This window comes from Oryzias latipes, chromosome 11 (assembly GCF_002234675.1).
Source record: "Oryzias latipes chromosome 11, ASM223467v1".
NCBI classification, from domain to species: Eukaryota; Metazoa; Chordata; class Actinopteri; order Beloniformes; family Adrianichthyidae; genus Oryzias; species Oryzias latipes.
Window position 1 is genome coordinate 14578761 of NC_019869.2, and position 27417 is coordinate 14606177.

Sequence of the window (27417 nt, forward strand, 5' to 3'; positions counted from 1 at the left end):
TGCTTGTAGTGTAGAGCTTAGAGTGCAGCATTTGTTTGTATTTAACCCTTTAGTGACTCTTCAAACTCGCTATATCCTACAGGAAATACGTTTAAATATATATAAAATTGAGGGAAAGAAACAAATAATGTATGTTATGAACTCAACATCGCAACACAATTTGATTTTTTAGTTCAACTTCCTTTTTAAACACACACTACATTACCAAGAGTATTGGCTCATGTGCCATGACTTGTATATGAACTGAAGTACCATCCCATTCCTAACACATGAAGTTCAATATGATTTGGTTCCACCATTTGCAGTGAGTCAGTCTCCACCCCAATTCATCCCAAAGGTGTTCTGTGGGGTTCAGGTCAGGACTCTGTCAAGTTCAGATAATATAAGATAATATTTGGCCCATTCTATGTCAATCCCAGCTCTTCATCTGTGGGCAGAACCAGGTGTAGAGGAGGCTGTACAAACCACATGTGATCATCATCACATGAAGGGATCTCTGTTCATTTCTAAAGCACCTGGAAATACAGTGAATCTGACCTATAAGATATTAAATGTGAATTTATGAATCCCATCTGTTCATACTGATGACCATGTTTCAACATATGATACAGTGACTAAGTACCGGATCTTCTAGGGGTCCTCATACTCGTACAGGTTCTGCAGGGTCTTGGGTTTAAAGTCCCCAAAGCCAACAAGTATCTGTCCCTCCAAACTTCCAACATGGTCGAGCCTGGTCGGGCCATATTTACAACACCCCTTGTGGGCCACCCTTTTTTTCCCGGGGTTCCCCCCTCCTGGGCGGGGGCGGCGGGCCCCTGCCTTGCTCCTCCCTGGACCAACCGTGGGCCGGGTGGGTGGCTGCCTGGAGTGCGGAGGGGTCTCCCTTGGGGGGTCCTGGCTCGTACCTGGGGTTGGGGCGGGGGGATGCCCGGAACTCCTGGGTTGTGGTGGGGTGCTCGTCTGGGGCTGTGGGCGTCCTTCATCGGTGGGGCCCTGCGTTGGGCTCTTCCGGCGCGGCGGGGGGGCTGCTTTCCTGGCTGGGCTGGGGCGGCGCCCTCTTTCCCTCCGCGCCTCCCTGCTCTCTGGCTCTGGGGGCCTCGCGGCGGTCCTGCTGGCCCTGGCCTGGGTGGCGGTCTTGGTCGCCCGGGGGGCGGTCGCTCCCTGCCTGTTCCCGTGTGGCGTTGGGGGAATTCCGGCTGCCGCTGCTGCTGTGGCGGGGGTCTGGGTGTGGGGGTGGCTGGGCGCTCCTCCTCCTTCTTTTCACATTCCACCATCCATTTTAGAAGAACATAAACACTCACCTGAGCACAGGTGTTAGCTCACTTTGCACTTAGAGTTTGCATGATTGAATGAATGAAAGATTTCACACTAGTTGGTTTAAAGGCATAGGTATGCGTTCGTGAACACTATCTGTTTTGTGTACATGTTGACATGTGAACATTTTTTTGCAGCTAGCAGGTGTGTTGATAATATTTGAGTGTGTGTGAACAGGTCCCGCCCTTTTTGTACTACATTTGAACTGTACCGTAATGATAAACAACCAGTAAACCTGTCTGCTTTATGCTGCTTCATGGTCTTACCCCCCCCTCTCACTATCACCCCCCCCCCCCCCCCCCCCCCCCCCCCCTGGCATCCCTCCCTCTTCTTCCCTTCTTTCCTTTTCCGTCCGGTCCAACACCAAAGATTTTCAATCATGGTTGAAATGAATAAAAGTTTGGCCTCAATTACAAAAGGGGTTTGTTCAGTCATACCTTTGGTTTGTCTGAAGATTAATAACCCCTCTTGTTAAAGTAAAATATGTCCAACACAAGAGGCCCTCAGCTCTCATCTGCCTGCCTAGCTGTTGGACAGGACAAGTTAAAAAAAAAAAAAAAAAAAAAGTATCTGTCCCTCCTGCCCAGGCCTAAGAGGCTTCACCCGTTCCTCCTCAAAGGCCTGGTGGAACCTGACCCACAAAGTCAGGGTAGCTGAGGAGTATTCTGCAGGTCCCATTGTTCAGTTTAAACAATCACTGTTTGAACTAGAAGAAATGAACCTCAGACACATCCCTTCGTTGACCATCAGTGGGGACGGAGACGTTGTCCTTTTTCGTTCCTTATTGTGGGAGAACACCAGATTGATGATGTAGCTCACACTGTTTTCCAGCTAACAGTGGAAGGTCTTGTCCTGATATTTTCCAAACGGGATCTGCCACTGACTTAACACCAGGATTTGGTCATTGACATCCCCCACCCACATGGCCAGCATCACGTCCACCTTTGGATGCATCCTAAAAATGGATTCTACCAAGAAGGTTTGGGAATGTTTTTCTCCAGTGGATTCTCAAACAGAAGTTTGAGTCTGTTCTTAAAAGAACTTCTCTTTTCAGTTGACAAAAAAGCTCGCAGGAGCTGCCTCTGACTCTGCCGCCTGAGTTACTAACATCTGTAACAAGCATGGTCAGGTCCTCATGAGCGTCCTTACCAGCACCTGAGCTTGAGGATGTCTGCGTGGACCCTGACATCCTAACCATCCTAACCAGTTCCACAGAACTGCAGCCCGGTTAGGTGACACAGTTGGCACCAGCATGTCCTGAAGGTGGCCATGGCCCTGTTGGAGAACAGAGGTCTGTCAGTGGGCTCCAACAGCAGGGTGGCCAGTGTAGTCTCACTCTGGGAACGCCTGCCAGAGTGTGACATGCAGCGGGTCGTTTACCTCACCAGGCACCAGGAGAGGAAGCCTAAAGGACGTTCTAAGGCCACAAAGGGGAAGAACTCTTCCTGTCCTGGAAGGAAGGAGAGTCTCCAACGGTATGAGTCGTTTCTAGAAGTCTTTTACTAACTTTGAAATCAACTTCATTTTGTCATGCTGTTGTGTCTTCCACATAACATCCACATACCTGATCTTGGGGGACCATGTGGCCCTCAGAGACGCAGTGCTAGGAAGCCCCAGGCTAATGGACTGGGGCTGGACTTCAGCCGTTTCAGCTGTCATCTTGTTGGTGATTTGCATATCTAGCTTGACATCAGATGCCTTTTCAAAAACGACCCTCTGCATTGACCCGGACTTGGGACCGGCACACAAAAGCACTGGATTGTGCCCTCATGTGGTTGCATTAAGTTTTGGAAATGGCATGTTTCCAATTTTTATTTAATTTAATTAGATTCAATTCAATTCGATTCGATTCGATTCAATTCAATTCAATTCAATTCAATTCAATTTTATTTGTACAGCCCAAAATCACAACAAAAGTCGTCTCGATGGGCTTCGAAGTAAAACATGAACTCAAAACGATCATGAATACAAAGAGTTCAAAAAGTTGATACATTTTACCAATGAGTTATATCGCTAGAGGAGACATCACGTGATTCATCATGGGAGGAGAGCACCGCCATCTTGGTGAAGTCAAGTCACTGCTGCAGTGCATGCATGTGAACACATTTTTTGCAAAATGCCAGTTCATTGTTTGGGTTTCAACTGCCAAAATCGGAGAAATAAGTCCACAAAGGAGGAAGGCATAAAACTTCACAGGTAAGTACTATAATTTTTTTTCTTTTAATGCTGCAGGGGCTTAATAGTACACATGTTGACATACATGCTGCAGGGCTATTATCAACATGCTGCATGATGTATGTATAATTTGATGTCAACATAAATTAAACTTCGTTTTGTTAAACCTATATACAGTATAATAAAACTAGGCTATTATAGTAATATGGATTTATACATTTCTGACTCAGTGACTGAACTTTTCTTGCAGGTTTTTAATGGATTCAGATTTAAGGAAAAACTGGGCATTAGCAATCAAAAGAGCTCACCCAGATGGATCACCGTGGTTACTAACTAGCAATACAGTCTGCTTATGTTCAAAACATTTTGTGGAAACACATTATGAAAAGAGGCCAGACTGTTCGCTTGAAACCCGGCACCATAACATCTGTTACACAAATTGATCAGTCACATGAATCAGTAAATCTATTTTTTTTTTTTTTTTAGGGTAAATCTGTTGTTAACTTTTTGTTGACTTATTATTTATGTATTTATTATTATTTATTGACTTATTATTGATTTATTATTATTATTATTTATTGAATCATTATTTACTTATTGCTATTATTTAATATTTGTATGTATTTGTATGTATTTGTATTCGCTTGAAACCCGGCACCATAACATCTGTGTAACACCAAACTGATCACTCACCTGAATTAGTAAATGTATTTATTTATTTTAGGGTAAATCAATTGTTAACTTTTGGACTTTTTGTTGACCCATTATTTATGTATTTATTATTATTATTTATTGACTTATTATTGATTTATTATAATCCATTATTATTATTATTATTATTATTATTATTATTATTATTATTATTATTATTGTTATTATTGACTTATTATTGGGCTTTTCTGAATAATTTAAATTAAATGTCAAAGAGGTCTAAAACTTCTAAATGTTTAGAAATTATTTTTAAAAATTCTTTGTAATAATTTTATTTTGAGGTTGACTGTTTCTCTTATTTAACAACAACAAATGATCTATCTATCTATCTATCTATCTATCTATCTATCTATCTATCTATCTATCTATCTATCTATCTATCTATCTATCTATCTATCTATCTATCTATCTATCTATCTATCTATCTATCTATCTATCTATCTATCTATCTATCTATCTATCTATCTATAATATGTATAATATATTACATATTTTTATATGTATAAATATATAAAAATATAAATTATATAAAAGCTACTTAGATGCCACCAAAGGCTATAGAAAGCACTGTCATTTGGGCACCGACAACCTCACCAAGATGGCGTTGCGCTCCACCACAGTCGGACAGGTTTACCAAGCGGGCGTGTCTCCACTTGTGATATAACTCATTGCATTTTACAATATATTTTTATATATATATTTAAATATATATACAATTAGAGTCAAATCTAATATTATTTGTTGCTTGCTTATTTATTTAAACTAAATTTTTATTAGTTTTTGTCGCATGAAAACAAAACACAAACCAAAATCAAAATAGAGATTGATTCTTGATGCTTTGTGGGTTTATTTGTTGTACATTGTCCATTTTTCCATTTTCAGTGTAATTGTGCCTCTTGCAGTCTCAATTTGTATTTTTATATGCCTTTATCATTGTTTGAACGATAAGTAGTTTATTTTGATTTAATCCAATAAATGGGAGATCTATACTTTTAAGAAAGTTTATTTTATCTTGATCACAAGCTGAAAGAGGTTGGGAATATAGTTTTTTATAGTAGTGAGTAAATATTCTATCAATTTCCTCTGGGCTGTTTGTTACTTTATTAGTCCCGGGATCATAGACTGAAAACAGCACCTGTTGTTTTTTAATTCTCTTGGCTAGCAATTTTGTTGATTTAGGCCCTGCTTCATGATAACTTTGTTTAAAATTAATCAGCTTTTTTTCAATTTATCTAATCCCAACCATATTGTAACTTGGTTAGGTTAATTGTTCAACCAACTTCCTGGTTTCCAGTTTTTTTTTCTGTGCATTGAAATGTTTTTTTTTTTTGTCGTTCAGCTCATGCAGGGGGAAACCGGAGCATCCCGGAGAAAACCCTTAAAAAAGTCTGAGTGTTTGGGTCAGGGGGACTTTATGGGAAAGCATAAAGTTTGGAAAAAAAGAACTAAAGCTTAAATCTGCAAAAACTTTGCAGGGGGCATGGAGATTATGTGTATAATTCTGTTTTAAGCTTTCTTTCTTTCACTTGTGTGTGTTTGGTAACATTTTTTTTTTTTTTTGTCGTTAAGCTCATGCAGGGGGAAACCGGAGCATCCCGGAGAAAACCCCTTAAAAATCTGTGTGTTTGTGGTGGTGGGGCTTTTATTTTGAAAATCGATCAATCAACAAAGCTTTTTTATCCAAAAGCTCCTTTGCCCCCCCCCCCCCCCCACCTCCACCCCATTTACACATACACAAAAAATGACTATAAATAACTAACTAAAAATGAATAATAAATCAGTAAAAATAAAATAAATAAATAAATAAATAAATATAAAAGCACTGAACCCCAGCAAGGGCGAGCAACGACCCCAGACCAAACCAGCAAGCATTGGTATAAAAGGACACCACATGAAAACCCTAAAACTAAATACCTAATAAAGTTTTTCTAATAAACTTTATTAGCATTGGTTCCTCTTTTTGGTTGTGAACCTTCTCGAGCAGTTCTTAATTGTCCGAGGATTTTCTTTTTTCCTTTTGTCCTTCCTTTTTTCTGTCTGAATAATGCAACATAATCCATGGTGGGTTCAGACTTGCGGCTTGTCGTTTCTTCTTGTGGCCTCATGGTGTCTTGCTGAGCAACATTTTCCTCATAATTAGCAGACACGTTCATCAGATTGACAGCAGTTGTGTCTTTGCATTTTTCATAGAAGAAGACTATTCCATGGAAGCTCATGTCATCCAGACTGGTCTCATCTGCCTCAGAGATTTTACTGTCGTCCGCTTTAAGAATGACTCCATCTTTGAAAACGTAGGTGTAAAAGTGATGAACATTGGACTTGAGTTTTTTGTGGCAAATGACAGAGGACAGGTTGAATTGTTTCTTCTTGCCATTGATGGGAACATAGATGGAACCATCTGGTGTGACTCGTTCCCTGGCTGCAGATTGTCTTGGCACATACAAGGGAAATATGTCACAATCACCAAAAGAGATTCCCGTTTCCACATCTGAAGAGCAAAACTGACACTTCATGTTGGAACAGATATTTTTAGTGTTGCTGTCAAGAAGAGAGATGATGGAATTTGTGTTTCCTGGTTGCGGTGGAAGGAAGAACATGTTACCCAAATCATTGAACCCACACGAGATGTTCTGGCACTTGTAACATCTACTTTCTTGATGCATGTGGAGATTTGCTTGGACTCCGCAGTCTTTCAGCCAGCACAAAAAAGGGTTGATGAAGTCAGCAATGTCATTTTGTTCTCCTAATTCCAAATCTGGTATGACATCAGCTAACTCTAGTAGAACTACTCCCACTTCGGATGGAGAAAAGTATGCTCCTGGATTTTGGACTGCCTTTAGAAACAATTGGGCAGTGGCTGGTATTGTTGATATTGCGGCCATGACTTCTGAGTCCAGTGATTGAACGGCATCTCTCACAGTATTCATGTTTATTATTGCTTGAAGGGCGGAGTTCAACCAACAGTTATTGAGGCAGTTAGCAAACTTGCAGATGTCATTTCTTGGGTTGTGACTATGAGCTGTTGTGGAGTTCACAAAGCCATTGTTTGCCGTTTGTTTAGGTGTTGGCGTTAAAGTTGTTGATGTTGTGGGCTTAATTGGTCTTAAAAAGAGCATTTTCTTTCTCTTTTTGAGAATTTGGGACTTCATCGTTGCACTACGTTTGACTAGTTTTCTTGCTGACTTGAGCAGAAATCTTTGGATTGCAAAATTTTTAAAAAACATCTTTCAGGTATTTCTTTCCAGGTGTCTCTGTCAAGATTAACGCTAAGATGTCTTCAAAAAACAAATTTGGTTGTTGAAGACTTATATATATGACTTTTGGGGACAGTATTTACAACAGATACCTCAAATGACATCATTTACGACCTCAAATGACATCAGTCAATATGCTAAAGGTCAACTGTACAAAGACATCACCATTGATGAGATCATCATTGATGACATCACCATTGATGACATCACCACTGATGACATCAGTGGTGAAGCTGTGGGGGATGTCTGGTTATGTTTTTAGAAATTATTGATTGATTTATTTGTTTGTTTATTTGTTTACTTATACTATTTCTGGCAGTTCCTAAAAATAATAGAAGTCTTTTGTTGAGCTCATTTTGTCTGACAAAAGGGTTTGCATTCATTATTCTTTCTGGAAACTTAAGGGTGTAAATTTATTCAAACACTTTTGGCCAAATATGCCAAAGGCTGTGAAATACTCATCTTTTTTTATTGATCAAAGTCTTAAAGTAGGCAATAGAGTAAAGCTTTGTTAAAACAGCCTAAAACATATTTCTTTCTAAAGTGTTTAATGAAATTGGACCCAGACATGCTTGTAGTGTAGAGCTTAGAGTGCAGCATTTGTTTGTATTTAACCCTTTAGTGACTCTTCAAACTCGCTATATCCTACAGGAAATACGTTTAAATATATATAAAATTGAGGGAAAGAAACAAATAATGTATGTTATGAACTCAACATCGCAACACAATTTGATTTTTTAGTGCAACTTCCTTTTTAAACACACACTACATTACCAAGAGTATTGGCTCATGTGCCTTGACTTGTAAATGAACTGAAGTACCATCCTATTCCTAACACATGAAGTTCAATATGATTTGGTTCCACCATTTGCAGTGAGTCAGTCTCCACCCCAATTCATCCCAAAGGTGTTCTGTGGGGTTCAGGTCAGGACTCTGTCAAGTTCATCCACACCAGACTCTGTCAGCGTTGTCTTTGAAATTAGATCACATTTGGATGTGTTTACTCTAGATTTGGTGAGAAGCCTGGAACATTAGGAAAAAAGCTTTAGTTGTTTTTTGGCTTGTTATTATTTTAAAAAGGTTTTGTTGAAACGAGCCTGAAGGAAGCTTCTAAAATAAGGAGCCATGCAAAGCTTCAGACCATGGTGACAGAAAATGCATGTATGTAATAGCAGCAATAAGAGTTAAAAACCCAAGAAACTCTTGGAATCTGTGACACTTTCTTCAATGTCTTTCTTGGACTTAAAAAAAACCTGAAGGAAATATTTAATACAAAGTTTGCAGGGTGTGATGATTTTGTGTTTGACTGTGATATTTTATTTAAAATAAAAGATTAATAATTTAAAATAAAAACTCAAGAAAAAAACTTTTTAGATAAAATTAAATATTTTCTTTTAAATCAGAAAGTTCTAATAACAGGAAGTTTTTTACCACAGAAAATTCAAATTATGCAGAGATTTCAATTGAATTTAGATCCATCAAAGTAGCACGAGTGAAGAAGCTGCTGAGACTTGCAGAGTATCTGTATGTCACTTTCAATTATGTATCATAATTATTTAATATATTATAAATAAGACCGAACAAACATCTTTTTTCGGGATCTTAGTAAATCCCATTTTTGCAGGTCCTGCTTTGGCCCTTTAGGAATTTAGAGTGTGTGGTCTGGAATAAATAAAAAAAAAGACAGTTTATATACTATTGTTGCAGGGGCCAAGAAAGGGAAAACTACCACAGAGCAGGTTACGAAGATTTATTAATACAAAAACCCCGTCATGAGTAGAATAAAAATGTTGACCGTATCAATGACACCACAGGAGCATGCAGACAAAAAAAACCACAGTTCATGCACAACAATAAAAAATAAAAACATGCAACGTAACTGTGATACACAGCACTCGGTGGGATACGGCACCCACCAAAATAACATGCGGGGTGAAACCTGAGGGAAGTGACTAAAAAAAATGACAAACAGAACAGAGGGTAAATGGTCCGCTCCTGCACTTGATTAGTCAATCACGCTGGGACAGCTCCGTCAGGAGCGGACAAACCAAGTACAAAACATAAACTTAAACAGGACAGCAGGGCACAGTATTCCAACACTAAAAACAGAAGAAGCACCATATTAAAAACATTTGATAAAAAATAATTTACCATTTGTTTAAAATATACCTCTGCTGTGATAAAAGTGTAAAATACCTGGTGCGTCGCAAAACCTCACGCCCAGTCTTTAAAACTCCCAGAAAAGCAGGATCTACCTCTGCCGTGATCCTGTCATACAATAAAAAATAAAACATCAAGCACTGCTTAAAAACATCATCCACAGGTAAGGATAACAGCAGTCTTACCGCACTCTTTGCTCGAGCCAACTCACGCTGCTCTCTGAGCTAACCGGCTTTCTCACAGGAAGCTAGCGCCATAGCAACCACACGTCAACTTCCTTTTTAAACCCCCTGAACAATGGGTATAGAGACACCTACAGGTGACTCCCGTTACACTATCATTATTTTTGTCTTCAATTTTTTTTAAATCACACATATTTATATTTGGGTTAACTTTGAATCCGCGTTTGCAGTTTACAAACTCCACCTTGCGGATTTACATCCCGTTGGCATCCTAACATGTCCTTTTCATCTCGCGATAGCGTGGCTTGCAAGCATTGTTACGAAACATCGCGATATTTTGTTTGTAATAGTGGGAATGCCACGTCTGAGCATCAGCATCGACGCAGGCAGGGGCATTGGTTTGTTTACACCCTGACCCTGGAACAAATAATTATCAAGCAATCTGACGCGTAGACACACCTGACACAACCCGGTAATATTTTTTATGTTATAATTGTTTGTCTATGTTGTTAAAACGAGATTGCATTCATGCCCTGACCTAAGTCTGTTAGCTCAACTGCTAGCTTGCTAACACAGGCTCTCTCAACCTGTTGAATCCGGCGGTCAAATTCATCCTGTTTGATGAGAGGATTTCACTGTTTACTGACAGACTAACGCTTTTACTTTTCAAATAAACTCAAAGAGATTACCTGCCTTTGCAGCTTAAGTCTGGGAAATGCAAGAAGCTAGCAGGTAAACAATCAAAACACAAAGTTAGCAACGATCAGTTTCACGCTGGTTATCACGCTTCTGATGTTTAAACAAATCAGTAGAAACTTGAATTATCTTTGTCTTTTATTTGGAAAATCCTGCATTTCTGCGAAAATTATGACTAAAGTCTGATTGCTTTTTTTGTTGATGTAACGTCATTCCTAGCTATAAAATGTTTATTTTCCGCTTTTATCTTCTCCCCTTTGTATTTTTTATCCATTAGAGCACACTTTCATCTCATGTTTTGTGTTAAACTCACTCCTGCATTTTTCTCCCCCCCCCCCTCAGGGATATAAAATGGGCCTCATCCGGTTCCTGGTGCTGACACTGGCCACATGTGCAGTCCTGCTGCTAGACTTTCATCCAGTCATTTCTCATAGCCACTCCCACGGGGATCATGGACATGCTCACTCACACGGACACCACCACCATGCTGATGATGGAGAAGACCACCCCGATCCACAGGTGAAGATGTTCCATGGAGTGAGCAAATGGAGCGCAGAGGCCAACCTACCAGTGCAGGAAGAGGAGCATCATGGACACGCTCACGATCATGGACATGGACACGCTCACGATCATGGACACGCTCACGATCATGGACATGGACACGCTCACGATCACGGACACGCTCACGATCATGGACATGGACACGCTCACGATCATGGACACGCCCACCATGAGGACGTTGTTCGTGTTTACAAGGAAGAAGCAGAACAGAGGCGTTCACATGGAGCAGATAGAGGGAAACAGAAACCCAGTGGAGAGAAGAGGGATGTGGCGGAGCTGTGGACACAGGTACACATCCATCACACATTATTACACCAAAGGTTTTTTATACCTATCCATCCAAGTAATTACAGGATACTGCTGTGGAAAAAGTCGTCTTGGGGGTCATGATGTGGGTTTTTTGGGACAAATCTGTCTTCCTGATTTTATAGAAGCAGTTTAGGGGGGGGGGGGGGGGGGGGCACTTCCTGTTGTAATATAACCTGTGGACATAAGAAGTCCATATAGACATGGAGGAGCGAAGTTAGAGTGAAGTTTAGGTGGCAGATCTTATTCAGCATCCGTGTCCCACCTCACAACCATGTTTTTGAAGAAAAATGGTCAACAGTGGTCATAAATTCAGTCCTAAAGAGTTAGAGCTACAAAGGACGGCTCACATCACATTGCTTTGTAAACATATCAAAATTAATTTAACAAGGCTTTAAGATATTAAAATACATGTAAAAAATTGTCCTAAATGCTACATTAATTCATACATGTTTGCTTAAAGATTGTGTAAGTGGGGCGATTAGGGTTTACTGTTATGCAGTGATGGATTTGGGGGCTTTTAGTGGTAGATAGCTCTGGTAAATAAATTGGCTTTGTTTGTGGGTTTTGTTATATAATGTTAAAGCCATTTTTGCTCGGTTTCAACTAGGGCTGCACGAAATGAGGAAAACTTGCGATATTAGTGATTGATATTGCGATGACGTTATAACTTGCGGTATATGAACATATAGCAAAACAACAGTTCAAAACTTACATTCCAAATGAGCCACATCTGCACAGGAGACGAACATCTAACATAAAAGGGCTCCATCAGATTGGTCTATGATGTAAAGGAGTCCATTCAGTGGTCAAATACATGAAGAGATTTTTTTGTTTCGTGAAATACTTCAAGCTGGCATAAGATAGTTTTAGCATATTTAAGGTAATGCATATTGCTCAGCTTGATATTGCAAGAACGATAAATTAGCGATAAATTGTGCAGGTCTAGTTTCAGCTTCTAATCTGAGTTTTAAGTCTCTTTATCCCTCCCACCCCTAAAAATCGAAAGCAGAATCTGGCAATTTGTTGAAAACGTCATACAAAGTCTGCAGCTACACATTGAAGGGCTTTGTCCTTCTTGATCTTCAAGAACTTTACAGTAGAGAAAACCCCCCCACAAAAGCTCAGTTTTAGGTTGTTGCAGTTTGTGCTTCTAATATTTTATTGTTTAATCTTTTTCCTTTGCGGCAGGTTTCCCGTACGACTTAACTTGGTTAAAGTTTAGCTAAAATCTTTGCCTTTCTAAATCCAAAAGTCCTCATTGTGGTGTTTTCTTTTGCCCTGCAGGCTGTCGGAGCCACTCTGCTCATCAGCGCTGCTCCTTTCCTCATCCTGTTCCTCATCCCAGTTCAGTCCAACAGCGACCAGCACCAGAACCTGCTCAAGGTTCTGCTCAGCTTCGCCTCTGGGGGGCTGCTGGGTGACGCCTTCCTCCACCTGATTCCACATGCTCTTGGTGGGTTTTTGTTTTCAGGGTGTATTCACCCTTACACACACCCTGGCCACATTTGGTTCGCTTTCAGGGAACCAGAGTTCGTTTTACACTATAATCCAGAGCAAATATTTGGATCCTAGCCCGGACCAGGAACCGCTCTCTGACCCGTCTTTGGAGGTGGTCTCGGTCGTCGAGTCCAACTCCTTACTTTTTGGAACTTTTATCTGAACACAGCTGAAAATGCTTCTTACAGGCTTTTCTTTGTCTTGTTACGCTGCACGCACCCGTGACCTCACCCTGAAAGCTACCTTGTAGTCTTCTTAACAGAATTCTCTTAAAAAAAACGCCATAACGCCACTACAATGACACACAAAACTCATTGAATTGTGATTGGATGAATTCAGGCTCATTAAAATAATTTTTAATGTGACATACATTACTTCTCACTGTTTTCGCCACAATCTATATGTCACAAACACTTATCAGCGTACCTTCTTACCGATGTCTCCTCATCACTGCAGTTGCTAGCATCCTCTGAGTTAAAGCACACACAGCACCCCTCCTGTTCAGTAACCGCCTTGCAGCATGTCTCCGCTGTACCAAAGTTACAAGTGAAAAGTTTTGTTCCCGACGATTCAAACTGGTAATCGAAATTTAAGGTTTTAATAAGTTAACTGTCCCTGATAAGGATTGTAAAGCACAGCACGTCCATCCGTCTCACGTGGTTTTGTTCACAAGCTTTGCTTGGTAATAGAATGGTCCGTTTGGTGCCTGTCTGAATACAGAGCAAACGCAAGGTTCAGAACTCGATCTGGAACAAAGAATATTTCCAGTCTGAATAAACCCTAAGAACGTTTTTTTAGGTTCTGAGAGTTGGGTCAAACCATGAGAATGAGTCCACAGATGCTAACTTAAACAGATGAACTGTAAAAACAGAGAAATGCCAGGATCAGATGAAAATGTTCTCGTAATGTCATATGAACAACCAAATCAGCATCACAACCTGTTAATCACTTCTTTTTTTTAAACTTTGTATTAATTTTGTCTCATGTTTCTCACAGAGCCTCACTCCCATCATGAGGACGAACATCACGGGCACTCGCACTCCAGTGAAGACGACCACGGACATTCCCACGGTCAGCAGCGTTTCCCTTCACCCTAACCTGCTGTGGTTACCTGTTTTCTGTCGTGACGCTTGCTGTCGCCATCGCAGGCGCCGCTCACGCTCACATGATGTCCGTGGGCCTGTGGGTTCTCTGCGGCATCATCGCCTTCCTGGTTGTGGAAAAGTTCGTGCGGCTGTTGAAGGGCGAGGATGGGCATTCCCACGGTCACTCCCACAGTCACGGTACGGCGACTGTGACTTTTAGGAACTTTTAGAAATAATGTCTGTCTTGCTTTAATTTATTTCAAAAGGAAGAAAGAAAAAATGATCATAACAAAATAAATCTGTCTTTTTTGTTATTGCTTTCATCTCTTTCTGCCTTAAACTCCCTCGTTCAGTGTTTTACAGCTTGTTGTAATACAGAGTTTCACCACTAGATGTCCCCAAAGCTCCTATTTCAGGTTTACAAAGTTAAGGCTGAAAATATTATTATGTTCATAGTTTGGCTCATGTAAAAGAGTGTAAATGTAAATCATTGTAAATCATTTTTGCATTCTTAGTTGTGTTCTGTGTAACATTTTCAGCTGCTGGGAAAGAAAAGCACAGCGATGGGGAAGAAGAAAAAGAAAAAAAGAAAAAAGAGGACAAAGATGCAAAGGTGTCAAAGAAAGAAAAGAAGAGCTCAGGTAAATAAGTGTGACTTCAGCCTCTTAATGTAGGGCGATAAACTTCAAACTTCAGTTCTAAGCTGATTGTTTTTGATCTAGGGCTGAAACGATTCCTCGAGTTACTCGAGTTACTCGATTACAAAAATTCCTCGAGGCAAAAACTCTGCCTCCCCTACGCGTGGCGCAGGGATTTGATTGTGTCACACGGACCGTTTATTTACACGGACCTTTTGAATTTAGTTGGCGCGATGGCGGAGAATAGATCTATAAATAAACGACAGAAATTGTCTAAAGTGTGGGATCATTACACACTTAATAAAGAAGAGAACAAGGTGCAGTGTCTCTACTGCACAATAGAGCTGGCATACCACAACAGCACATCTTCCATGATTCAGCATCTGAACAGAAGACATCTGCGTGACCGCTGGAACCCCGACGCCTTAGGCGCGGGACCCGCGCGTGCCACCGGCAGTGAGCGAGTGGCGGTGTCAGCCGCTCCGACCAGCGCGGGCCGCCTCGGCGGGCGGCGGGAGGCAGGGGCTGGGACAGGCGGTAGCTCGCCTTTCGGCGGGCCGCGAGGCTTCTTTAAGCATTGCAAAAATAACAGAAGCATTATTTTTACACGAAATATAAACAATGATAATGATCAAATATGTTTTTCTGATTCTTTTATTTTTAATGGCCTTCCATTTTGGTGTTGTGCCACCCTTTCAAAGTCTTCTGTCCCCCCCCCATACAAAATGTTCTAGCTCCGCTGTGGGTACCGGATGTTCTCGGGGTCCTTCGACCAATCATGACGTCATACTATTTGATTGGCTGTAAGTTGCCACGACCAATGAGTTAACGTCGCGAAGTTTAAAAAAAAAAAACTTTATTGACAATTGCGGTATCATACATTAAATAACGAACAATAACAATGTAATCAATCTTACCTCGAAGATCAGTCACCATTGCCAAACATAACATATTAACATATAAAAAATAAAGAATAGAGGGGAAAAAAAGAAACAATGAAAATAACACACAAATAAATAAAAACATAAGTAAAATAAAAATAAAATAACGCAACATAGAACCAATCTAAATAGTCTAATAGTAGTTAGGGGTACTCGTAAAGTTTGTATTTCTGAACAAAACTAAGCAATTTCAAGCCATTCTTCTTTTTCATATAATGAAGTGATTGAAAGTAAAAACAGAGCTCTTTATGAAATGTTATAAAAAGTGGTTTGGTCTTCAAAAATTTATTTTTGTGCATATAAAACTTTCCTTGCAATATCAGGATATTAAGAACTGTATTTTCTGGTCTATTATATAATACCACACCCAATAGAACATTTTTTGAGTGTAAATGAACTGGCATTGCAATTTTGGAAGAATACCAAAAGCAGAACTCATCCCAGAATGTTTTTATAATTCCACAGTTAAAGAATAAATGATCCACCGTCTCAATGTCATTCAAACAAAAACTGCAGTCATTCTCTTCAAACTCAAAACGAATCCTCAAAAATTTCTTAGATTGGTACGACGTCGCTAAGTAGTAAAATCGCTCGCTAAGTAGTTTGTCCAACTGGTGTTACCGTAGGGTGACGTCATCATTGGTCGAAGGACCCCCGAAGGACCCCGAGAACATCCGGCGGCCCGAGTCGATCCGGTACCCACACCGCCACTTCTCAAGACCAACTTAAAAACACCAAAAGTAACATTTGCATCAGAGCAGATCTTTAAAATCAAATGCTTGTTTATTTTACAACCACATCATTTTTGTGATGCATTATTTGTTTTGGTTGTTCAAAAACACACACAAATCGTTTTATCCGATTACTCGATTAATCGATCGATTAAGTGCTAGATTAATCGATTACAAAAAGAATCGATAGCTGCAGCCCTATCATTTCGGTTTCTTCTGAATGTCACCTGTGACCTTTTTTCATTGGTTTATCGTTCATAGGTTGGATCCATCATATTCTCTGAGCACAAAATACTGACAGATGGGAGGATATTTGTAAATAGGCAGAAAGACGGCAACTAAGAATTTCTGTGTGGGTTTATATGTAATTGTTTAACTGTGACTAATGTGACGGCAAATTAAGTTTAGAATCCGGTCTTATAAGGGTAAAGCAGCTTTTTTCTAAATTTTAACTGGTTTATAAGAAAAATTTACTTTATAATAAAATTTAACTTTTTTAATCGTGAAAGAATTTTAATTTTGCTGCACAAAACAAACTTTTTAAGCAATTTCATGAATTCAAGAATACTTTCTTAAGACATGCAGCTAAAGATCCACTCTGTTGAAAAAAACAAGTGTTTTGTGGTGTTTATCTGAAAATAGAGGACATATATTAAGAAAATTTAGTTCAAAATGTGTTTATTTTTTATGTTTTGCTCAAATCGTCTCGAATCAGGAGCAGACATAAAATGCAGTTTGGAAAAGAGTTTATTTGTGATGCTGAAAATGTGCTGAGTGGGCCACAAGCTCCCTGCTCCAAGCTGTCAGCAACAGGTCCTAGAAAGTGACAGGTTTTTGGATTTTGGCTAAAACATACTCATAAATAAAAGACCACTGGGAATGCTTTTAAAAGAAATCAAAAGATGACTGGAGTGGGTCTTTAAAAAGTCTTTTGTGTGTGTGTGTGTGTGTGTGTGTGCTACAGATATTAAAGTGTCAGCTTACCTGAACCTAGCAGCTGACTTCACGCACAACTTCACTGACGGCCTTGCAATCGGAGCGTCATTCCTGGTGAGTCCAGCAGTGGGCGCCATCACCACAGTGACAATTCTGCTGCACGAGGTCCCCCACGAAATCGGAGACTTTGCCATCCTCGTGCAGTCTGGCTGCACCAAGAAGAAGGTATCGTACCGTCTGCTTCCAGGCTGCTTGTGTCGCACTGATGCGGTGAGTGTGACTGTGTCGCTCCTCTTTCCCATCAGGCCATGTGTCTGCAGCTGCTGACTGCTTTGGGGGCGCTGGCAGGGACAGCTTGCTCCCTGATGGCTGAAGGTGTGGGCGCCACGGCAACCGCCTGGATCCTGCCCTTCACAGCTGGGGGGTTTATTTACATTGCCACAGTGACTGTGCTCCCCGAGCTGCTGGCAGGACGCTCCAGCTTTGGCCAGTCGCTCATGGAGATCCTGGCTCTGCTGTTTGGAGTCGAGATGATGGTTCTGATCGCAGAGTACGAGTGAGGCGCCTCTGTGGACAGTTTTGGTTTCCTCACAGATTCCTCTCTCTTTTTTTTCTTTCTTTTTTCTTTAAAGTTGTGGGGAAAAAATCTCTTTTGTTGTTTTAACAGTTCATAGACACTTCATTGATTTGTTTTTTTGTATTTTTTAAAACTTGAATCTCTTCATTATGGATGCACAACATAAGGAAAGTTGTTTTTTGTGTGTGTTTTTCTTCATCCCACAGCTTCCATGAGCTGCAGTTTGACATCAGAACAGGCCAAAACACTAGATGTTCTCTGCTGCGTCACACTGGGATGCTCCTCTGATTTTCACTTCATGATTTACATTCCACACAAAAAGATATTGCCGCTTTTGTGAATGTATTCCGAAAGACTTCATGTTTTTTTTTTGTTGGATTGTAAAAGGATCAGCTGTTATGACTCAAGACTTCAGACGGGAACTTATTTTAAACTTCCTGCAATAATGAAAACGCCTGCAGCTGTGCCGAACGTCCCAAATAAATGAAAGGTGATACGTTTCAGAAATGTTCCTGTGGTCATTTCAGCACCTGGGGCTGAAATTCCCAAAAAAGACGATACAGTTCCCCAGTGAATTAAATAAAAACTCATATGTAAAAAAACACACCAACTGTGGGTTGGAGTTGGTATGTTTCCACACCAGCAGTGAAACATACTTAATCTGTTTTAAATTCTTAATTCCACAAAATGATCCCAAAACCAAACGACTTTCACTTTAAGATTTGGCAACTAAACCGAGCTCATAAAATGTAATATATGAACTACAGAATTTAATTCAGTTCTGCACCGCACACATGGCAGTGAAGTCACTCTGAAAGGTGACTAATTTTTACCCAGCAGCCAGTGTTTGTTGGTGGCCACGCCTACAATGTCCCTTTCTTGTAATCTATCAGACTAATTGCATTCTGGTGGTAAACACGAGCTTTTTAATAACTTTTGTTCAGTTTAAACATAATTAATCTGTAGTTTTTTACATAAAAACCACCAATGAAAAACGTTTTGTTTGAATCGTCTAATTTTTTTAAATAAATGCTATTATTGAAAGACATACACCACAAATTTGATTAATGGGTAATATCCTCACTCATATCTGTGAAACTTCCTGTAACGCTCATATAATTTGTCTGACTTGAAAAGCATATAGAAGAAAGGCAAAGAGGAACACGCTTAAAACCCTTTGATGATCATGTTGTGGACGGGGCAAACATGAAAAAAGAGAACTTTCTTTACAAGGATGACTGTAGAATTATTCACCAGATATGAGTATAAACTCTCTGGTTGCTATTATCTTAATGTAAACAGCCAGTTTGAATGTTAATGTATCCAGTTCTGTGATAGTGAACTGGTCCATTTGTTAAATTTTCACATAAATGTTAAATTAGGTCAAACTTTAAAACTCTGATCCACATAAAAATGGTCTGATTTCCTTTTCTGTTGGTGGGTTTGGATCTGTCAAAACTATAAGAAAGGTTCTGGTCCAAAATAAGAGATTGTTTCAGGTTTTAAACAGAAACCGCCGTCAGGAATTAAAGCCCCCCAGTGAAAACAAATTGTGTTTTAAACATGTTCCTGTGGCATTTTTCACACGATCGTATAACGTATAAAGACGTATAAAGAACAATAGGCTTAAAATTGCATTTCTGAGAATTTCTTTAGTCAAATTAAAAAAATGCCATTTGAAAAATTTTGTATTAGTTTTGTAAAAAATACACTGGGTCGGCTGCAAGCTCCATGCTCCGCTCCATTCTGATGCATCCACCTGTGGACAAATAGATCCATGTACGTCTTATTTTCCTTCAACAATGTCTTTGCAGAAACTATGTTTTACAAAACGGCACAGGTTTTTTGATTTTGGCTAAAAACAGCTTAACTAAACTAAGGACCACTGGGGACGCTTTTGACATAAATCCAAAGATGATCAAAGTGGGACTATGAAGCCACATGGAGTTTATGTTCCTGCTACGGTTCTATTTATATCCCTATAATGATGGACTCATTATTTTCTAATAATAATTCTAATAATCTCACAGCAGTGATTTATGGCTCAGCTATGATGAAGAATAATCCTGCAACAGAAACACTGGAAAGTCTGAATAAAAGGGGGGGAGAGATAATTTAGACGGGGTTGGTCTCCTGGTGATCCTGAAGTGTTCTGCAAAGCTACACTGTTTGGCTGCACTTTATGACCTGGTTGTTGAGCTCTCACTATGGTAAATCGCAGGAGCATAAAATCACACATGAAAATAAAAGGTTATTTTAAATGCATCTTAATTTCGATTCGGGCATCGGAGTGACCTCTGCAAGGGAACCACTCATGACTGTGGTTAATTCTGTGTTTCCTTTTAATGCTTTCACTTCCTTTTGCAGTCTTTAGACATCACACCTCCACTTTTCTTCCTCTGCATTAAAAGTTGGCTAAAAGGAAAAACCTGAGGGCTTTAACCTCCTCCGCTTCTCAAACACAAAAATAACTTTCAGATGATAACTCCTTTAACCCTTGTGCTATCTTAGATGACCCCACCCTTACATAGACGTGTTCTCCCTACCATGACAAAGGTGGATAAAGGTGGAAAGACTTCCATGGACACCAGTGAAGATCACAAATCACTGAATAAAAAAAGTTCAGCGCACTGTCTAGTGGGTCTAGATGACCCAACTCCCAATGTTAAAATGCCTAGGGTAGCACAGTGGTTACGAATTTCTCAACCACCACCTTATCAGACATAAAACAATAACTTCCAGTCTGTAGTTTACATAGAGGAAAAGAAACAAATGTTGACATCTGAGGGTTTAGCTTGTGTCCTAATGTTTCACTTTTGTTTTTTCTCACAGATTTAGTGTTGGGTTGCAAAAAAAGGTTTGTTTCACTTCCTGACTGAAGATGCAAATCCTTTATTAGCATTTTTTCACTCAGAACACTTTTGCTAAAACAATGGTTGTGCGCTCACAGGGTTATAGTTGGAATGTCCAGGGAATGCATTGAGCCAAACTTTGATCAGGCACATGGAAACACTGGATCAGTTAGGTCGAGGCCTAACCGGATGACAAACATGGTTACAACTAAGCCAAAACATATCCATTATCACACGTATTTAAAGTTAAAATTACAGGAACCAACTGTGCAAACGCAGCTTGCTGGTTGGTGGGTCGGTTAGCAAATTACGTGTGTTTGCCTTTGCAGCAGATGTGATTCAGATACTTCTCATTTTGACCAAGGAAAATGAAAAGAAATGGAGGTATGATGCATTACTTTAATATATCACAGATCAAGAAGAAGGTTAAAATATACCAAAGGGACTATCTTTTTTTCATTAAAGACCCATTCTGATGAAAATTGTGTTTTTTACATGTAATTGTGGCATTTTCTGATGGTGGAGGACATAAAGAAAATTAAACTCAGAATTAAGTATTTTTTGATCAAATTACTGTGAATCAGGAGCAGATGACATTATACTGTTTGAAAAAGGTGTGACGATAAAAAAATAAGCTGAGTGGGCCACAAGCCCTCTGTTCTGCTCCATTCTGATGTTTTTACTTGTAAATGTCCAGATCCATGTACGTCTTGGTTTTCCTCGTCTGAGCTGGCATCTGGCTAAAACTTTACGACTTGATAGCTCCAATATTGCTCGCCATTTTTGTTGTTAGGTTGGGGATGCAAAGGGCTATAAGCTAGTTGGAGAGCGTGTAAACAGATGAGTGATGGGAAATGGGGGTGGGGCTGCTCAATGCCATCAGTCCCACCCACAATTCAGAGGTGAATTTCTAATTAACTCCTGCTGCAGTGCAGAAACAATGTCCTGGAAAATTACATGTTTTTTAAGTGTTGGAAATTAAAAGACCACTGGAAACGCTTTCACAACAGGAGTTGGACTTTAAAGGCAAAATTTTTCTTTTTCTTTAACAGATCAAGCTACAGTGGAATTCTCTTCATTGACAGAAAACAAACTACTGAGCTTTCTCCCATCAGCCCACCATTATTAATTACAATTTGATTCGGAGTAGTAAACTCTTATATAAGCTGTCAGAATTCACCCAGACTGCTAGAAATGTCTAAAAACACTCAAAGTCACTGAAAATTGACTAAATGTCAATACTGCTCTCTGACGATGTCATTGAACATTGTTCTTTACAAGAATGTTAGCTGTATTTTGATGCTATTCCATTGCAAATGTCGACAAAATTTACCTAAATGTACACCGCAATCCTTCTCCATCCATTCCACAAGAAGTCAGCATCCATTGTTGCTTTTTGAAAACACAGAAATGGCCCCAAAATGAGCGCTTAGTTTCTGCCATTAACTTACACACATTTACGAGGCCTTTAACTTTGACCTCTCCCCAAATTCAGCACACACTGCTGTACCTGTGAACTGATCTATTTATTCCTCCCCACAATCCCTCACTCAGTTTCCCTTCTGCTCAGAATGCAAGTCCTTTACCCTGAACAATCTTTAAATGTGAAATGAAGTTCATCAGATGCAGCTGCCGAAGTGAAGTAGTTGAAGTGAAACTTACAATCCTGGGATTTCAAGTGGACCAGGAGTTCATCGCTTGGTTACGGCCTCATAAGGAACTTAAGCAAAAGGTTACTGTGTGGGCCAGATTCCCTTTTTGTTTGTTTGTCAGAAGTGATTCAGGATCTTGTGCCATAGTTGACTCCTGTAGGCTGCGATTTCATCATGCCCGCTGTTGCTTGTGAAAAGTCAGACGATTGTTGCTTAAAGTTTGTTTTCATTAACTTTTCTTGTTGGGATGTAACACCTGAAGGCTGTGATGCAATCCTGAGGTTTTTAACACCTTGACTGATTAATGAATGGAGTATAAAACAGAAGTTAGCTAAAAGTTTGTCATTTAAATCTTTGCTACGTCCAGACTCCGCCGCGGCGCCACAGCAGAGCTGTATCTGGACGTGATGCTGTCATCCATGGAGCGCTCGGTGCTCATCTGTTCTTCCACATTTGCCAGGGCGCGCCTGTAAATGCCCATCAGACTCTGTCTGAAGCGGCCCCTCACCTCCAGCCCCATGCAGAAGTACAGCAGAGGGTTCACACAGCTGCTGAAGTAGGCCATGCCACTGGCCAGCGGCTGCCACACTTTCAACACCGGGTTCTTGTTGTCGACCATTTTCACCAGCAGGAGGGAGTGGTACGGAGCCCAGCACACGAAGAACGCTATAACCAGCGACACCAACACACGCAGCGAGCGCGACTTCCTGGAGAAGCGGGTGCGTCGGATCCCAACGCCAGCCAAGATGTAGCAGACTAAGATGACCATGAAAGGCAGGAGGAAGCCGCACACAAAGCGAATGGAGTACAGAGCGTGTTTGGCGGTGTTGTCTTCCTCCGTCTTCTCTTTCACCTCCAAGCTACACTTGGTCAGGTTCTTCTTCCCCAGGTACACCTGTCGATACATGAAGTAGGGGCTGCTGAAGACGGTTGCAGCAATCCAGACACAGACCGCTACCACCCGTGCTGTCCACATCTTGTGGTGCCTCCTCATGAAAATGGGGTGCCAAATGCAAAGCATTCGGTCCAGACTGATGACAGCCAGCAGGAAGACGGAGCAGAACATGTTTGCATACTTGAAGAAGCCGTTAAACTTGCAGAGGAAGACACCAAATGGCCAGTGGTCGAAGAAGAGCTTCTTTATGAGGGAGAAGACTCGAGTGAAGCAGAAGATCAGGTCTGCTATCGCCAGGTTCACCAGCCACACGTTGGTCACCTTCGGCTAAGAGGAAAGAAGAAAGTTAGACAGGAAAGTCTGGCTATCAGGAACTTCCTTCTATTCAGAAGCCAGAAAAGGGGATAACCTCTGCTCTACAGCACTGAGTGGAAGTATCAAAACATGTAGTTCCTCAAAGGATGGCTGTAAGCTGCTGCAGAATTGAGTAAGCCCCATTGAAAGACATGTTACTTAAAAAAAGTCAATTTAAAGCCAACAATGAAATAGGTGAGTTAGGCTTTGGACAAATATGTGGTTTTGTGTTGATTAAAGTTTAAATTAAAATTTCCATCACCTATGGGAAACAACTGGAGATCTGTATGCATACTACCAAATATGTATAGATAGGATTATAGTTTAAGCAGAAAAGGACAGTTTCAATTGTGAAACTAGAGAACTAGTTGAGAACTAGACTAAGTGAACCACCCTCCCCCCTGGCAATCCAAACAGAAAGTACCCACTGGTTACAAGAAGCCAAATACCCCATAGACCTCTACTGAGAAATTTACAGTCATTATATTAATTAGAATGACTATTCTCGTTCTGCAAGGTTTTTTTAACAAGTTCTTGTTAATCCTATTTTTTTCATATTTCTGCTTTAGTGTACCACTCAATAATAGTGTGATGTTTCCCCTGAAGTTGGCTTCAGATTCACAGCTTCCGATTCGCGAGGGCACTAAAGGAACACTCCGCTGGATTTTTCCACACTAAGATCACCTCAGACCAGGTCCTGTTCAAAAACCACTGGACCTGGACTGCTCAAACCTGGATTAAATTATGATTTAGATAGTAAAGAACACATTAAATACAATTAAAGTCCACCTCAGACCAGGTCCTGTTCAAAAACTGCAGTGTGAAATTGTATCATTTTATTGCTTTTTATGCAATTTAAGGATAAATGTGACATGGGTGGACTCAGTGCGTAAAATGCGATAGAAATCAACCTATTTTACATTTTCACAAATGAGGAAGGTTTCACAAATCAGAAACTGTGTTTAATGTATTCTTTACTATCCAATGCATAATTTAATCCAGGTTTGAGCAGTCAAGGTCCAGTGGTTTTTGAACAGGACCTGGTCTGAGGTGATCTTAGTGTGTAAAAATCCAGCGGAATGTTCCTTTAGTGCCCCTCGCGAATCGGAAGCTGAATTGGAAGCCAACTCCAGCGTCGTCCCCATGTTGAACATTCAAAACCTTTGGTTGCCATAGAAATGAGGACTCAGACCTTTTCGGACAAATCATTGCTTTCTGATGATTTCTGGCTCCAACGTGGCGGTGTCCGAATAACGAAAGAAATGGTGACTTAATTGAATTTCTTTTCTTGGAGCCAGAAATAAACCATTTTTATTTGCACTGTTTTGGCATTTTGCACCAACGTAGCATCGCAAACACACAACCTGCAAAACTGGCCTCTTTCATTACTGAAACTGTGAATAGTGAACTGAAAGTTAAGGATGTCTAACAAGGATATGATAAACCTTTAGCTTAAATCCCGCCACCCAGATGACCACAGAGTTGCCCGTGATGCCCAGCACCACCGTCAGGGTGTAGAGGATGATGCTGATGTTCTCCATGATGGCTTCCATGTCCACATTTGCAGCCTGCTCGTCCTTTGAAGGCTTGGCAGGAAACAGGGAGATGTTGGAGACCATCATGCAGCTGGAAGAGACAGGGAACAGAAACTTGCAGCAGATGTTCAGAGTAAGCAGGAACGCGAAAGGGAGGTCATGCCGGATGTCAATACAGAAAAGACAAACTTTTGAGATTTTTATTAGCTAAAATAATTTGATAAGCGTTTGTCATTTTGACCATTTAATTCATCACGGTTCACATTTTTCAGTTTGTTGTATTACAGTTTTTGTTGTCTTTCATGTTCTTTTCACTCGTTTTACACAGTTAATTTAGAATCGAATTAAACTTTAAAATGAATATGATTTTCTACCGTATATTTACTTGCCCAATATACGAAATGTTTGCAATCAAGTAAATTTCATTTCAGCATGACAAGCAATATTCAACACTTAATTTTCATTTGTTTAGGATACATTTTATTTTACATTTGTTGTAAACTGCTTTTTGGCTTTAGTTTAAGCATCTTTCAGGGCTTTTTAACTTTGCTGTACTTCAGCAATTTTACCTGCCTTAAATTTAGTCTTTAATACATAAAATATGCTTAGTAGTGTTTAGCCGTCACAGAATCTGCAAGTCGTCCCACTTAAGAAGATGAGAGATCTATCATTTTAATCACAGAAACACATCAACAAGAATGGAAAAATGAATCCAGAAAATCACATTTGATAGTATTTAAAGAATTTCTTTGTATAATTGAACAGTAATGAGTTTTCAATAAACAAGCAAAAATTCTGTCCCTCACAGACCTGTTACTCCATTAAGAAGCCCTTATCTTCCACTTGTTATCTGTAATAATGACACCTGTTTGAACTGGTTATCTGTTTAAAAGACAGCTGTTCACACACTTCAAAAAGTCAGACTGCTATCTCTTCACATTAAGACAAAAGAGCTGTCGTAGGACAGCAGGGTACTGTAGCAGCAACTGTATGCCTAAAAATGGAATAAACTGATCCCCATGCATGGTCGGCTTCATCTTTTGGGGCAACAGCACAACAAGAAAAGAGGTTTAAATAAGGACAAATGACTTATGAAGCTTTAAGTTATTTAATATAAATGACTAAATGTACTTGTCCCACAACAAATGACAAAAAAAAATCCACTGAAGCTAAAAGTGTGTATGAAAAGCCAAAGCTGTAGCCAAAAGCTGTCCAGTTGTTACTCTGACTATCACACGTTATAAAGGAAATTCACAGTAAATGGGTAGGAAAGCAGCCACAAAACAACACAAAGCTTTTTTAAGGAGAAGTGAGGGGACTAAAATATGTTAGAAAAATAACAGGTTCTAACCTGGAGATGCCAAGCAGATGGATGGCGGCTGTAGAGGCAGACTTTGTGAGCTCTGCAGGTAATTGTGTTCTCTTTATCAGCAAAACACACACACACACAACTCTCAGCTTTGTCAGGTGATGTCACTGCCCTCATTTCTTCATGGTTGCTTCTCTTTTTTTTCCATAGACAGACTTTGCCACACAGACAAGCACTTAAGCCCAAACGATCTATCAGACAAATAAACTTTACGATTACTTTTTCCGCTTTCTTGTAGCAGAAATGATTCGATGATCAGACGAGGAAGTGACGAGGAAGTGAACCAGTTTAAAGGAAATCTTTATGCATCAGCTGCATCTCTGTTGTGGTCCATTCCTGCCTCAATTTATGAATTAAAGCTTGACACTAAACATGAGTTCCGTTCTAATCCCAGACAGCAGAATCCACAGCTTCTAACAACACGGATATTTTGTTCACATCTCAGGCTGATAAATGTTGGCTCAGATCCAGTATTGTGCCGTGTCTAAAAGCTCAACTTCTTGGTAAAGTCTTTGTTTTTTAGAAAATGGAACTAAAAATTAGAATCTTGAAGCAGAAATCCCCCCAGAGAAGTTTAAACCAAGTAACAAAAAAAAAAGAATTTCAACATTTAAGAAAATGTGGAATTTTGTTTCACATTTTTTTTTCAAAAAGTTGGCATACAACAGTTTTTTAATCTGCTAAATTTGATAAAGTTCTTTGGTGATTTTTCTTCTGGAACAGAAATTAGTCATAAGTATAATTTCACACAGAGTATTATCTCAATTGTAATGCAAGTTCTAGCAGCTATACAAATGAAATGCTTCATGACAAAATGGTAAAGAAATGTAATTTATTGATGGCCAGGGCTGGTGTTTAGACTGAACCACAGCTTCCTCTATGATACAGCAGTGCAGCAAGTGCTGCTGCAATAAATGAGCTTCTCCTTACAACACAGAGATAAGAAATAGATGAGACGCTAAACGAAAGAAAGAAACAAACTAAGCAGATCTG

At 40.0% G+C, this 27417-nt stretch overlaps 2 protein-coding genes and 1 long non-coding RNA gene across 3 annotated transcripts; 1 reads left to right on the plus strand and 2 right to left on the minus strand.

The window, feature by feature from the left end:
* Positions 1 to 9189: 9189 nt before the first annotated feature.
* Positions 9190 to 10052, minus strand: LOC101157954. Its single transcript, XR_002291172.2, has 2 exons — positions 9800 to 10052; positions 9190 to 9722 (listed from the first exon to the last, which is right to left on the minus strand). It is a non-coding gene; the product is annotated as an uncharacterized LOC101157954 (long non-coding RNA).
* A 91-nt stretch (positions 10053 to 10143) lies between these two features.
* slc39a7 (solute carrier family 39 member 7) lies at positions 10144 to 18270 on the plus strand. Its single transcript, XM_023959907.1, has 8 exons — positions 10144 to 10268; positions 10835 to 11341; positions 12647 to 12815; positions 13856 to 13930; positions 14008 to 14142; positions 14484 to 14585; positions 17219 to 17415; positions 17496 to 18270. Exons 2-8 carry the CDS (start codon positions 10844 to 10846, stop codon positions 17748 to 17750), a joined length of 1431 nt encoding a protein of 476 aa, XP_023815675.1. The 5' UTR covers positions 10144 to 10268; positions 10835 to 10843; the 3' UTR covers positions 17751 to 18270.
* Positions 18271 to 21569: 3299 nt separating this feature from the next.
* On the minus strand, positions 21570 to 26630 carry LOC101158210 (C3a anaphylatoxin chemotactic receptor). The gene is made up of 3 exons (XM_004074037.4): positions 26407 to 26630; positions 24966 to 25146; positions 21570 to 23493 (listed from the first exon to the last, which is right to left on the minus strand). Exons 2-3 carry the CDS (start codon positions 25140 to 25142, stop codon positions 22618 to 22620), a joined length of 1053 nt encoding a protein of 350 aa, XP_004074085.1. The 5' UTR covers positions 25143 to 25146; positions 26407 to 26630; the 3' UTR covers positions 21570 to 22617.
* Positions 26631 to 27417: the final 787 nt, after the last annotated feature.

What these genes read in the sequence shown, in the direction of transcription:
- LOC101158210 (XM_004074037.4), bottom strand. Translation starts at nt 25,142, where the DNA reads ATGATGGTCTCCAACATCTCCCTGTTTCCTGCCAAGCCTTCAAAGGAC. An exon ending in TGGCGGGATTTAAGCTAAAG is followed by an intron (nt 23,494 to 24,965) that starts GTTTATCATATC and finishes CTTTCCTCTTAG; the next exon opens with CCGAAGGTGACCAACGTGTG.
- slc39a7 (XM_023959907.1), top strand. Translation starts at nt 10,844, where the DNA reads ATGGGCCTCATCCGGTTCCTGGTGCTGACACTGGCCACATGTGCAGTC. An exon ending in TGGCGGAGCTGTGGACACAG is followed by an intron (nt 11,342 to 12,646) that starts GTACACATCCAT and finishes TTTGCCCTGCAG; the next exon opens with GCTGTCGGAGCCACTCTGCT. An exon ending in CTGGCTGCACCAAGAAGAAG is followed by an intron (nt 17,416 to 17,495) that starts GTATCGTACCGT and finishes CTTTCCCATCAG; the next exon opens with GCCATGTGTCTGCAGCTGCT.